This window comes from Crinia signifera, chromosome 4, assembly GCF_055691185.1.
Source record: "Crinia signifera chromosome 4, ASM5569118v1, whole genome shotgun sequence".
In the NCBI taxonomy this organism is placed as follows: Eukaryota; Metazoa; Chordata; class Amphibia; order Anura; family Myobatrachidae; genus Crinia; species Crinia signifera.
The window spans coordinates 308317669-308330867 of record NC_139220.1 but is presented as its reverse complement, the minus strand read 5'-3'; the positions used below and the strand labels follow the sequence as shown (position 1 = coordinate 308330867).

General features: G+C 46.9%; 2 protein-coding genes across 2 annotated transcripts in view; both read right to left on the bottom strand.

Moving 5' to 3' along the window:
* LOC146075793 (A.superbus venom factor 1-like) overlaps positions 1-13199 on the bottom strand; it is a 262596-nt gene that overhangs the window by 164706 nt on the left and 84691 nt on the right. The window lies entirely within an intron of this gene.
* LOC146075792 (E3 ubiquitin/ISG15 ligase TRIM25-like) lies at positions 4715-11536 on the bottom strand. The gene is made up of 2 exons (XM_083185390.1): positions 11324-11536; positions 4715-8967 (listed from the first exon to the last, which is right to left on the bottom strand). The coding sequence occupies exon 2, from the start codon at positions 8963-8965 to the stop codon at positions 7277-7279; it is 1689 nt and encodes a 562-aa protein (XP_083041516.1). The 5' UTR covers positions 8966-8967; positions 11324-11536; the 3' UTR covers positions 4715-7276.

Sequence of the window (13199 nt, the reverse complement as noted above, 5' to 3'; positions counted from 1 at the left end):
CTTGTTTGGGGACACACTTAGGTAATAAAACTTAACATTTATTATATTTAATTATAAAATTAGACAATGGGATTCCAATCCCAATACATTTACATACAACATATAAATTGAGGTATATAAAGGTTATTTTCTATTGGGATTTATGTGGATCTCTTAGTAGACAATCACTGTATACAATAAAGGAAAAAACTGCAACCAAGTGGGACTGCTATGCTATTACTGGTGCCTGTCCTTGTGTTTCCCTCCTATATCCCTATAGATTGTAAGCTTGCAGCAGGGCCCTCCTACCTCCAAGTCTGTCTGTTATTACCCAGTTTGTTTTATCACTCTTTGCAATTGTAAAGCGCAATGGAATCTGCTGCGCAATATGAGAACCTGTAACGGAATCTGCTGCGCTATATAAGACACTGTAATGGAATCTGCTGCGCTATATAAGAAACTGTAACGGAATCTGCTGCACTATACAAGACACTGTAACGGAATCTGCTGCGCTATATAAGACACTGTAACGGAATCTGCTGCGCTATATAAGTAACTGTAACGGAATCTGCTGCTCTATATAAGACACTGTAACGGAATCTGCTGCGCTATATAAGACACTGTAACGGAATCTGCTGCGCTATATAAGACGCTGTAACGGAATCTGCTGCGCTATATAATACACTGTAACGGAATCTGCTGCGCTATATAAGACTCTGTAACGGAATCTGCTGCGCTATATAAGACTCTGTAACGGAATCTGCTGCGCTATATAAGACACTGTAACGGAATCTGCTGCGCTATATAAGACGCTGTAACGGAATCTGCTGCGCTATATAAGACGCTGTAACAGAATCTGCTGCGCTATATAAGACGCTGTAACGGAATCTGCTGCGCTATATAAGACACTAACGGAATCTGCTGCGCTATATAAGACGCTGTAACGGAATCTGCTGCACTATATAAGACACTGTAACGGAATCTGCTGCACTATATAAGACGCTGTAACGGAATCGGCTGCGCTATATAAGACGCTGTAACGGAATCGGCTGCGCTATATAAGACGCTGTAACGGAATCTGCTGCACTATATAAGACGCTGTAACGGAATCTGGTGCGCTATATGAGACGCTGTAACGGAATCTGCTGCGCTATATAAGACACTAACGGGATCTGCTGCGCTATATAAGAAATTGTAACGGAATCTGCTGCGCTATATAAGACACTAACGGAATCTGCTGCGCTATATAAGAGACCGTAACGGAATCTGCTGCGCTATATAAGACACTGTAACGGAATCTGCTGCGCTATATAAGACTCTGTAACGGAATCTGCTGCGCTATATAAGACACTGTAATAGAATCTGCTGCGCTGTATAAGACACTGTAACGGAATCTGCTGCGCTATATAAGACGCTGTAACGGAATCTGCTGTGCTATATAAGAAACTGTAACGGAATCTGCTGCGCTATATAAGACGCTGTAACGGAATCTGCTGCGCTATATAAGACACTGTAATAGAATCTGCTGCGCTATATAAGACACTGTAACGGAATCTGCTGCGCTATATAAGACGCTGTAACGGAATCTGCTGCGCTATATAAGACGATGTAACGGAATCTGCTGCGCTATATAAGTCACTAACGGAATCTGCTGCGCTATATAAGACGCTGTAACGGAATCTGCTGCACTATATAAGACACTGTAACGGAATCTGCTGCACTATATAAGACGCTGTAACGGAATCGGCTGCGCTATATAAGACGCTGTAACGGAATCGTCTGCGCTATATAAGACGCTGTAACGGAATCTGCTGCACTATATAAGACGCTGTAACGGAATCTGCTGCGCTATATGAGACGCTGTAACGGAATCTGCTGCGCTATATAAGACACTAACAGGATCTGCTGCGCTATATAAGAAATTGTAACGGAATCTGCTGCGCTATATAAGACACTAACGGAATCTGCTGCGCTATATAAGAGACCGTAACGGAATCTGCTGCGCTATATAAGACACTGTAACGGAATCTGCTGCGCTATATAAGACTCTGTAACGGAATCTGCTGCGCTATATAAGACTCTGTAACGGAATCTGCTGCGCTATATAAGACACTGTAATAGAATCTGCTGCGCTATATAAGACACTAACGGAATCTGCTGCGCTATATAAGACGCTGTAACGGAATCTGCTGCGCTATATAAGACACTGTAATGGAATCTGCTGCGCTATATAAGACGCTGTAACGCAATCTGCTGCGCTATATAAGACAATGTAACGGAATCTGCTGCGCTATATAAGACGCTGTAACGGAATCTGCTGCACTATATAAGACGCTGTAACGGAATCTGCTGCACTATATAAGACCGTCCATTCTGTACTATGAGATGCGCGCTCCCGCGTAACTCATCGTACGGTACAAAAAGTATGTGCTGCACATACGATGTGTACCTAGTACAAAAAGTATCGGATCACAGTGCATGCACAAGGCATGCACTAGGGATGCAATCCGATGCGTGCTAATTAAGTGCCGAACGGATCCGTTAAACGGACCGTGTATGGGCACCTTAACTCTCTCTGCACATGTTACATCAGTCCCACCTGCAGTGCATATGGGTTTTGTCCATTAGAGAGTGATTGCGCCTTTCCGAGTGAATCAGAATAACCCCCAAAGTGTAGGGGAAAAAAAGCAGGGAAAAGAAAACGTGGTGGTGAAAGTATTGATTACTTGGGAAATGCTGCTGCTTGCTGTACATGGATTGTATGTAACAATCCCTGCAAGTGAGTGAGTTGATCCAAGTTACAGTGGCATATGGGATAAGGAAACAGTGGGTATCTTCGTTCCACGAAGCTGGGGAGCCCTTTGATTGGCAATATGCCCTTGCAAAGTGGTGATTCCCACAGTGGTGGATGAGTGTGCCCCAAAAGTTATTTGGGGTAGAAAGTATAGACTGTCTGTTGATTTACCGGCACGCTGCTCTCCCCCATATGCGGTTTGCCTTGATTGGGCGATGAGCAGTGTTTTCTGGAATATGATAGAAAGGAGAATGAGGGAGGCGGAACTTGAGGACAAATGGTCCTCAATTGTAATTTATGAGCATGATGTGAGACTTTCAGGAGAATATGTGGCCGATTGTGTGACCAGTGTGGCAAAAACTGGCACTTTAGATTAATGTGATATATATCCTAGGGGTAGGACACACACTAATAATTGGACAGTATAAATGCCCTTGTTACAGATAATCTGTAGAGTTTGTATCACATATAGCTCCGGGTTAAACACCCCCCGTCCCCACTGACTCACCCCCGGCCTTACTGACTGACCCCCCCGCCACAACTCACACTGGCTCTCCCTACAGAAGATGGCATGTTGAGCCCTTCAAGATGGCGCCGCAAATGGCTGCCTAGGAACTGTGCACTCAGTCATATGTAACCCTGTGTCTCCTGTGTGATAACTGTACTGTCTCTGCTATAATGTTACTGTCTCTGCTTAAGTGTTACCTACCTGGCTGCTGCAACAAGTGGCGCCGCTGATGGCTGACTAGGCGCTGTGCTGCTCAGCAGGTATGTGTTCCCCGTGTGATAACTGTACTGTCCCTGCTGTATTGTTACCTACCTGGCTGCTGCTATGACCAGTGGTGCTGCTGATGGCAGGCTAGGCGCTGTGCAGCTTGGAGGGTATGTGTTCCCTGTATGATCACTTTACTGTCTCTGCTTGTGTTACCTACCTGGCTGCTGCAGCGACCAGTTGCGCCGCTGATGGCTGCCTAGGCGCTGTGCTGCTCAGCAGGTATGTGTTCCCTGCGTCTATATCCCCCAGGGTACTTCTAGCGTATACCTGTATTTGTTCATATATCTGTCGCTGTTTAACTGTACCTAACTGGCTGTTGCACAGCAATCCAAGTCAAATTCCTAGTGTACGCAAGTATACCTGCCCAATAAAGTTGATTCTGACATCTAGTATGAATACAATGGATGCTGCAGATAATGCTCAGCTATAAGAGTAGATATACTGATTGCTGCACGACTTACAATCAGCTTTATTAGCGGAGGTCTGATACCCCCCCGCCTAACAGTTAGAAAGCAGTAACCAGTACTGCGGATACTGCCGGCGGCTATATTAACAGATATTCTTATTGATGCAAGTGATACAATCAACTGGTATAACAACAATTGAATTGTAGAGCTAGTAGGGACATAGAATGTTTGATATACACCGTCCAGGACCGGTCTTACCACTACCCAGCGATTCTTGCTGCAGCAGCTGCTTCACTGTACACAGAGGTGCCCCCTCACACAGACACTGGTGCTGTTAGCGGAGTTCTGGTACCCCCGCCTAACAGTTGGGAATAGAACAAACGGAAACTCTGCTTCTTCAGTGTCACAGCCACCACAATACATCAACGCTGGTCACTGTTCCATCGATGTGTCAGCCGTTCAAACAAAAGGCCAATTGACAAAAAGGTGTTGTCGCCTTGCGGGGGAAACCACGCCTTTATACCAGGAATTACGTCATTTTCTCTGCAGTAGAAAGACTTCTTTATTCTTCAAAGTACAAACATACAATATACTTGAAAAATTGTGAGAATTTATACAAAATTAATGTTCAACCGCATGTTTTACATACGGTCTTCTTTTTATAACTACTGTTCTTTTTAACAGAAAAAAAAAACAAGTTACCCTGATATATGTCCCGCTGTCGTTTGCAGAAAACTGGTGTTGGACACAGGAAACCACTTTAAGGTGCCAATATATACATTTTAATGCTAAACAGCATTAAGATAATAAAAAACAGCCAAATAAGCACATAATAAAAAATAGTCATAGTAATAAACAGTTGGTGTTAAAGCTTCCGGTGAGCATTTGAACTGATGGATTTGTATTTGAACGGATGTGATGTGATATCAGCCCAATCCACAATGCAATAATGCTTACTTTGCATGGATGTATCAATTAGGAGGGACAGAACTAGCGAGAAAGCTGTCCCAACCAAGGCTGCTGGCACCCCTTCCCGTCAAGATGATGCCCCACCACCCTGCTACTGCAATCTCTGCCGCAGTAAAGTGAGCTGCTGCTTTGCACCATTTCACTGCACCGGGGGTCAGAGAGGGAGCAGAATGCCCTGATGACTGTCAGCCCTCACCAGAGCAGGGATCACCAGACCCTGGGGAGGGGAGTATGAGCTTTTTTTGGTACTTATCACGGCGCCCGATTTTACTATGTACGCAAACGTAGTGAAATCGCATCCCATGCCATAATTGTATGGCATGCGATGCGATTTTACCTGTTATAATGGCATTTAATGTATTATACCATTAAATTACACAATGTCATTTATTTAACCCCCCCCCCAGTATCAAAGTCATCCCGAAGCGTGGCGAGCGAAGGCGGGGCGCATCCGGCCGACCTTTTCATACCCCCACTATCCGCGTCGGCGTGGAGTTGATTTTATATAGTGTGGCAAGGGCAGCAAGCCCGAAGCATGGCCAGCGCAGCGAGCCCCGGGTATTATGTTACATGTATTCAGGGCTCGGTGGTTCGCTGCGCTCGCCACACTATATAAAATCAACTCCACGCCGATGTGGCTAGTGGCGGTATGAAAAGGTCGGGCGGACACGTTCCGCTGCGCTCGCCACGCTTCGGGATGACGTGGATCGTGGGGGGTGCGTAAATAAATGACATTATATGTCATTTAATTGTATAGCACATTGACTGGCATTATTATATGTCCAATCAGAAGCGATATCGCATCGCATGCCATACAATAATAGCATGTGAGGCGATTTTTTATCACACCCCATTGCATCGCATGCCATACAATAATGGCATGCGATGCAACTTTTTTATCACACCCTATTTTTTTAATGTATTCACTGAGAGAGCAGTAGGAAAATCGCATCGCATAGGAAAATCGCATCTCATCGCATGCCATACAATTATGGCATGCAATGCGATTTCACTACCCTGAATAGCCCACTACGCAAATACCGTTTTTTTTTTTACACTGTGAGCATTGGACAGACAGCTGATCACACTGGCCCAGTCCCTGCGCTGCCTAGAAGCAGAGAAAGCGGTGCCTGGGTTGGGAATTTGCAGTGAGCCCTTTTATTCACCAGCTAAAGCTGGCATTATTATCACAGGGCTCACTGCAGTAATTCTTTTACAATTTTATTTTCATATACATTCAGTCAGATCACATTTCCCAGTATGGGAAAAGCAATCTGGTTACGAACAAAAAAAATCTGAATTAAAGAGTTTGGGCAATTTTTCATGAAAACTGCTCCAAAAGCACTTGACTGCATTCAGGTGATACAACAACTAAACAAAAGTGCAAAAAAGTTGAGAAAACACACATTTTTTTTATTGTAAATAAATCTGCCTCAATCATAAAAATTGCAACAGATTTAAGCAGGCCATACACTACTGCGATTTACCGCAGCAGTCTAAGGCCCCCTGATCCCACGCGAACACCTGGTACCATAAGGGGTGGTAGGATCGCATGTGGTCCTTTCACTTGTTATGTATCCAGTGGGACCCTTTCCCCCACTGCCGGGCAGATTTCTTGGCCCAATCCATCGGGAACAGGTGAAATCGACCCAAATGTGTGGGGGCCTTTAGAAGTATACACACTAGATGCAGAAACTGATGAACAAAACAGTCAATATTACACTCTATAGTCTCTGTTCTCAACACAAAAAGATATAACACTACTGTTCTGTTCTTTTTAACTTACAACTTTGATGTTTATGTGTATTTTATAACTAAGATGACTATTTTTAATATATTACATCAACAGACAGTTCCCTTTCTGTACATATTCATAACAAGTTATAGAACTTAGTGGGCGGAGCTTTAAAGTCAACACTCCCATCCCCATTCATACACCAAGCCAATAGAATCAAACAGAGCTATGTTATGCACCAGGCCGGAGAGGGGGTTGGGTTAAGACTCTAGTTGGGGGACAAAGGTTACAGTTGGGCTGCAGGAGTGTGTGTGTGAGTGTGTGTGTGTAGGGGGGTTAGATTTAAGCACTAAGAAGGGAGGGTTGGGGTCAGGCTGCGGTCGTTAGGCACTAGTGGGGTGGGCTAGGGAACATGCTACAGGAGTAGGGGGAGGGTCAGGCTGTAGGAAGGGAGGATAAGGGTTGGGATTCCCTCCTTCAGTATTCTGGCGAAACGGTGGCAGGGCATGCTGTGACTTGTAGTGTCATTACAGCTAGAGAACCAGTTTGGCCAGGACTGGTATACTCCTATTAGAGTAGGGAAGTGTTTTATCAATTGATTTCCAGTCCCTGTGAGGTCACCAGTCTGTAGGCAGATTTCTCACAGATCCGGATTCCCCCCCCGATATAGTTATACACCCCCTGCCTACCCAAAATGCAGCATGGAGGGGCTCAGTGAAGGTGGCGGTGTAGGTGTATAAGTGGCTGATCCGGTCGAGCAGAGAATAAAAGGACATCTGTCCTGCCTCGTAATCCAGGTATATCCTCACTCTATGACAGTTAATGACATCAGGCAGCTCTATCTGTGAGCGGTCATGTTTCACAGAGTACTGATTGTTATACTGATCCAAACACCAGGACTTGTTATTACCTCCAATGTAGGAGTCTCCCCCTCTCCTTTCTATACTGGGGTAACACATCCCCACCCGACACCATGATGATTTACCGATCTCCACATCCCAGTAATGTCTCCCTGAGGACAATCCCTGGGTGCTTATAACCTGAGGATAAAGGTGGAATCTCTCTGGTGTTACTGGATGATACAGATTTATATCTGACCTGGAGGCAGATTTCCCGTCACCTGAAACATGTATGTAATTACTAGCAGTGGCGACATCCAGTAATATGTCTGCTGTTTTCTGCACGTAGACCGTTGTATTCATACTTCTTATTATATCAGACTCTGTATTACCAGCTTTGGGTTCATTCATTAATGTACCTGCTGCTTCCTGCACATAGATCCCTGTATTTATACCTCTTAGTATATTAGATAATGTGTGTAATGTCCCTGGGATTAGACCCACATCCAGATCTCCTCCTTCATGGACCTGTGTATGACGCCTCTTTCTGTTCTCAGTATCACACAAATCACCTATGTCTGGTTCCTGTAAGACAGTCACTGGATCAGACACATCACACAGCTCCTCAATGTGACGCATCCTGCTGGACAGCTCGTCCTTCTTTATCTCCAGCTGCCGGATCAGGTCAGAGTGTGAGAGTGATACGCTCTCTTCCTGCCTGGAGATCTCACCCATAACTCTCTGCCTCAGGTCCTCCAGCTGTCTCCTGAGGTCTCTAAACAGAGCAGTGACCCTCTCTGCTACGCCAGCCGCTTTTCCCTGATCTTCTCTCCTGCGCTCCTGCAGACTCTGGAGCCTTTTCTCAGTCTCCGCTCTTTTTGTGCCCAGTTTCTGCAGAATATCTCTCAGCTTCTCCTTCTTCTTCTCAGAGGCCTCATCCAGTAATTTCACTTGATGCCCTCTGTGTTCCCCATCCAGTCTGCATGACACACAGATACAGGCAGCATCCTCAGTGCAGTAATACTCCAGGATCCTCTTGTGGACGGAGCATTTTCTGTTCCCAAGGGCAGTGGTGGGGTCACATAAGGCATGTTCCACTGAGCTACTGTGTACTCTCCGGTGATTGTCACACAGATGGGCCTCACAATGCAGACAGGATTTGACAGCAGATACGGGAGAATGAATACAGTAAGAGCAAAGGATCCCAGATTCCTCCTGATCTGGCTGAGTAAATGGGAATCGCCTGACAATGTTGCACAGAGCTATGCTCCGTATCAATGATGGGCGTTTCTTGAACTGTGCTCGGCATTCAGGACAAGTATAAGCGCCAGACCCCCTCTGTGTATCCAGCAAACGATCAATACAAGCCCGGCAGAAGTTGTGTCCACATGTCAGTGTTACGGGATCTGTATAAATGCTCAGGCAGATGGAGCAGTTCAGCTCCTGTCTGAGATCAGCAGACGCCATTCCTGTCAGCAGGAGAGAAAAATTAAAGTGTTTTAGGGCGAACACGCGGTACGATATAGACTATTTTTCTATTCAATGCCACAAACTACTACATCACAGACACTACTACACCATGCCACATATACACACAGCCAAGTACAAACAGTATGCCATGCTATAAATAATTAAGGGCTGTGGGGTGCCAATGCTGCCACTTACAGTGCCATTGTGCTTCTGAATATCTCCGACCAATCCCACAGATAAGGTGTCTGGTACTTGTGTATTATAGCGGTGCCCCCCGATGTTGGTCGTACGATGTTTTTATCGCATTGCATGCCGTACACCCGATGGCATGCGATGCGACGCGATTTTTGCCCCCTATACGATGAAAAATTGTATAAGCACCCTAAAGGGTGCTTTTAAGCACCCAAATGGGTGCTTACAATGTTAAATGCACCCCCACGCCGCCACCCCCCCCCCCCCACTATAAACGTGAACCCGAAGCGTGGCAAACGCAGCGAGCCCCGCAAGGGGACGCGGATACCTTCAGGTATCTGCGTCCCCTCGCGGGCTTCACAGATATCCACGTGCGCTCGCCACGCTTCGGGCTCGCCACACTTTATATTCTCAACTCCACGCCGACGTGGATAGTGGGGTATGAAAAGGTCGTAGGACGCGTACCGCCGCCCCTCGCGGGCTCGCCACACTTCGGGTTCACGTTTATAGTGGGGGGTGGCGTGGGGGTGCATTTAACATTGTAAGCACCCATTTTGGTGCTTATACAATTTTTAATCGCATCGCATTGTATGCCATATACAATGTCATACAATTTTAAAATTGTATGACATTGTGCGATATTGCATCGCATGCCTTTTGGTATGCGATGTGATGGGCGCCGCTATAATACACAAGTACCGGTGTCTCATTCCCATCCCTGCTACTACATAATACAGGGCTCAACACATTTTTTGCAGGGATTGAGGAAGCAGAATCTGGTCCTGGGCAGTGCCCGACCCCCCTTCTCCTCCTAGTGACTGACCAGCGGCCGTGCTGCCCTCTCCCCCTTCTCCCTTAATGACCAGCGGCAGCGCTCCCCCTCCGTCCTCACCAACCAGCGGCAGCGATGACCTCTTCCCCTCCCAGGGAATAACATTTTGTGACCTTGTCCCATGGGTAGAGCTGACCCTAGGCATAGGAAAATGCCTAGAGCAGTTGGAAAGCTCGGGGGCATGCCTTCCAAGCCTAGGGCCGGCTCTGCTGACAGCAGGCATCAGTGGGGTAGTAGGACTGCCAGAGGCAGTGTATCCAGCTGGACAGGATTGGGGGTGAAAGGGTTCCAAGAGGATGCCTGGGCTGGATGGGATTGTGGGAGCCTATCCAGTCTGTGAGGGGAGTGGCTAAGGAAGGCGGCCCTGTCTGTGTAGAAGAGGCACCAGTCCTCGAAGTTTATTATACACTCTGCCGGTATACACCTACCACTGATGTAAATTCTCCGGCGTAAATGAACAGCAGCCCTTCCTCTAGCTTTTTTGTGGGTTATTTATGGTGCCCATACATGGTACATTTTGCACCGTTAGAGGCGATGCACGCTCCCGTGCATCACACGATACAAAATATATGTGCAGCACGTACTTTTTGAACTAGATCGCATTGCACCGCAGTGTTTAGGAGCCGCTGGTATCACCAGCAGATGAGCATTGGAGTGGATGGCTTTCTATATGGTCTTGCTATAAAAGCCATACCCCCTCCCCACACACACACACACACACACACACACACACACACATTTCTTGGATGAGCGGCTATTGCTCATTGTGTATGCTCCTTAAGATTGGGGTATGGTGTATTGAAAATTATATCTAAATTGCAGTGTAGAAGGTCATACACAGGGGCGATTTTCACCCCATTTCTAAGCGTTCCGACTAGATCGCTTAGAAAATGAATCGCAGATCACTCCTGGGCTACGGCGATGAGCTCTCACCTGCAGAGATTGACAGTTCATTCAATGCCTATCCTACTAGATCGCAGGTACCATCATCACGTACTGCACTCCTCCATCCCCTGCTGTGCCCCCCCCCCCCCCCTCCACCCATCCCGCACTGTCCTCACCTATACTGCACTGTGCTCCCTTATCCCCTGATCTCCCCCTTCCCTTCTCTCACAGTGACTCTCCCCCATTCCAGCACTGTGCACCCCATTCCCGTACTGTGCTCTCCCATGCCCCGATCTCGCACTGTGCCAGCCCCCCTCTTCCATCTCCCACTGTGCAGCCCCTTCCCCCATCTCTCACAGGGCCTCCCCCGCTTCCTGCAATTCGTGCCACCCATCCCGCACTCTGCTACCACTTCCCCATTCTTCACATAGTGCTCCCCTACTCACTTGTGGAATGCAGCGACCCTCAGCACAAGAGCCTCCAATCACAGATAGCGGTGGCTGCTGGTGCTCCCCCGAGTCTCTATCAGCCTCCCACACACCGGCCACTCCCGCAGCTACTCCCGGAAACCTGTCAGTTGGCTCAGCACTGCAGCGGCTGCGGTAGCGAGCGTGCTGGTGATCGCGTGACATGACACGTTACTTCCGGGTTCCTGGTCTCAGTCAGCTGACGCGGCCTGACGTGAGTCACGCCCAGACGCGGCTGCAAACTACCGGTAGTGCAGTGCTGCTATGGTTTATACGCAGTTGAGGGGTAATGGGTCTGGCCCGCAGCCTGTAATATAATATACTGTTATATACTGTGAATTACTTACACATATATACAACCCATGTGTAGTAACTCCAGGTACTATCAGTGATATTAAAAATAGGTTTCAATTGAGGTTTGGACACCAAATAATCCCAGGATAATATATACAGTATATCACATAACTGCATAAGACTAGTAGTAAGAAATAATAAAAATAAAAACGTGTGTTTAACTTAGTAAGGTAGGAGGCTAGGACCTACCTTACTAGGCCCTTAGTAAGGTAGGTTCTAGCCTCCTACCTTACTAAGATAAGCACTTTATACCTTTTGACTTTGTTTTTAAAAGTTTTTTTATTATATTATAATAGATGAATTATATTATATACTTTTACATACCTCCAAACTGTCTTGCTATTGGCTGGAACGTCTATTTCTGTTCACTTGGGGCCGTGACTATACTGGTGTTACTATGCATTTTCATCTCTGAAATAATATCGCCACTGAAGCAGGCCAACAGATATGTAGATTTTGTCCGAAAACTCTAATTTATTAAATGAGAAATCATTTTTCATATTAAAGTATGATGGCGAGGAAATGACAGCCAAGAATCAGCCAGTCTGAAATGCACAATGATAAACAGCAACAAGCGTTGCAGTGCACAAACTCATCTACAAAAGCCCTATAAGCCAGTGGTAGCCAACTCCGGTCCTCAAGAGCTACCGCAGTTCTCATTTTCCAGACAACCTAGCTCAGTGGTAGCCAACCCTAGCCCTCGAGAGCTACCAACAGTTCACATTTTCCAGACAACCTAGCTGCTGCACAGGTGCACTCATTAATCACTGACACATTTTAAAAGATACACAGATGGAGCTAATTAGCTCACTTGTGATTCTGTGAAGAGACCTGCAAAACATGCACTGTTGGTAGCTCTCGAGGACTAGGGTTGGCTACTCCAGACCTAGCTGTTGCACAGGTGCACTCGTTACTCACTGACACATTTTAAAAGATCCACAGGTGGATCTGTGAGGAGATCTAGAAAACATGGTACTTGTTTCCTAGCACGGCCACACCGATTTCCATCGGGGTGGTCGTGTCGGAAAAATCGCGTCGGTCGCATCGCATGTGATTTGGTCGCATGCGATGCGACCGACCCGATTTTTTAATTGAATCAAATGTGAATAGGGTCCCTGGGACCCGATTTTACGTTGGATTCAATGTAAAATATTACCTACACCCCCAATTTAACACCGTGAACCCCACCCCACGATTGACGCCAACCCGAAGCGTTGCGAGCGCAGCGAGCCAGCGAGGGGCGGCGGTGCGCGTCCTCCGACCTTTTCATTTCCCTACTATCCACGTCGGCGTGGAGTTGAGAATATAAAGTGTGGCGAGCGCAGCGAGCCACCGAGCCCGAAGCGTGGCGAGGGGACGCGTATAACTTCACAGGTATACGCGTCCGCTCGCCACGCTTCGGGCTCGGTGGCTCGCCACACTTTATATTCTCAACTCCACGCCGACGTGGATAGTAGGGGAATGAAAAGGTTGGAGGACGTGCACCGCCGCCCCTCGCGGG

Coding starts and splice junctions, on each gene's coding strand:
- LOC146075792 (XM_083185390.1), bottom strand. CDS start 8,965: ATGGCGTCTGCTGATCTCAGACAGGAGCTGAACTGCTCCATCTGCCTG.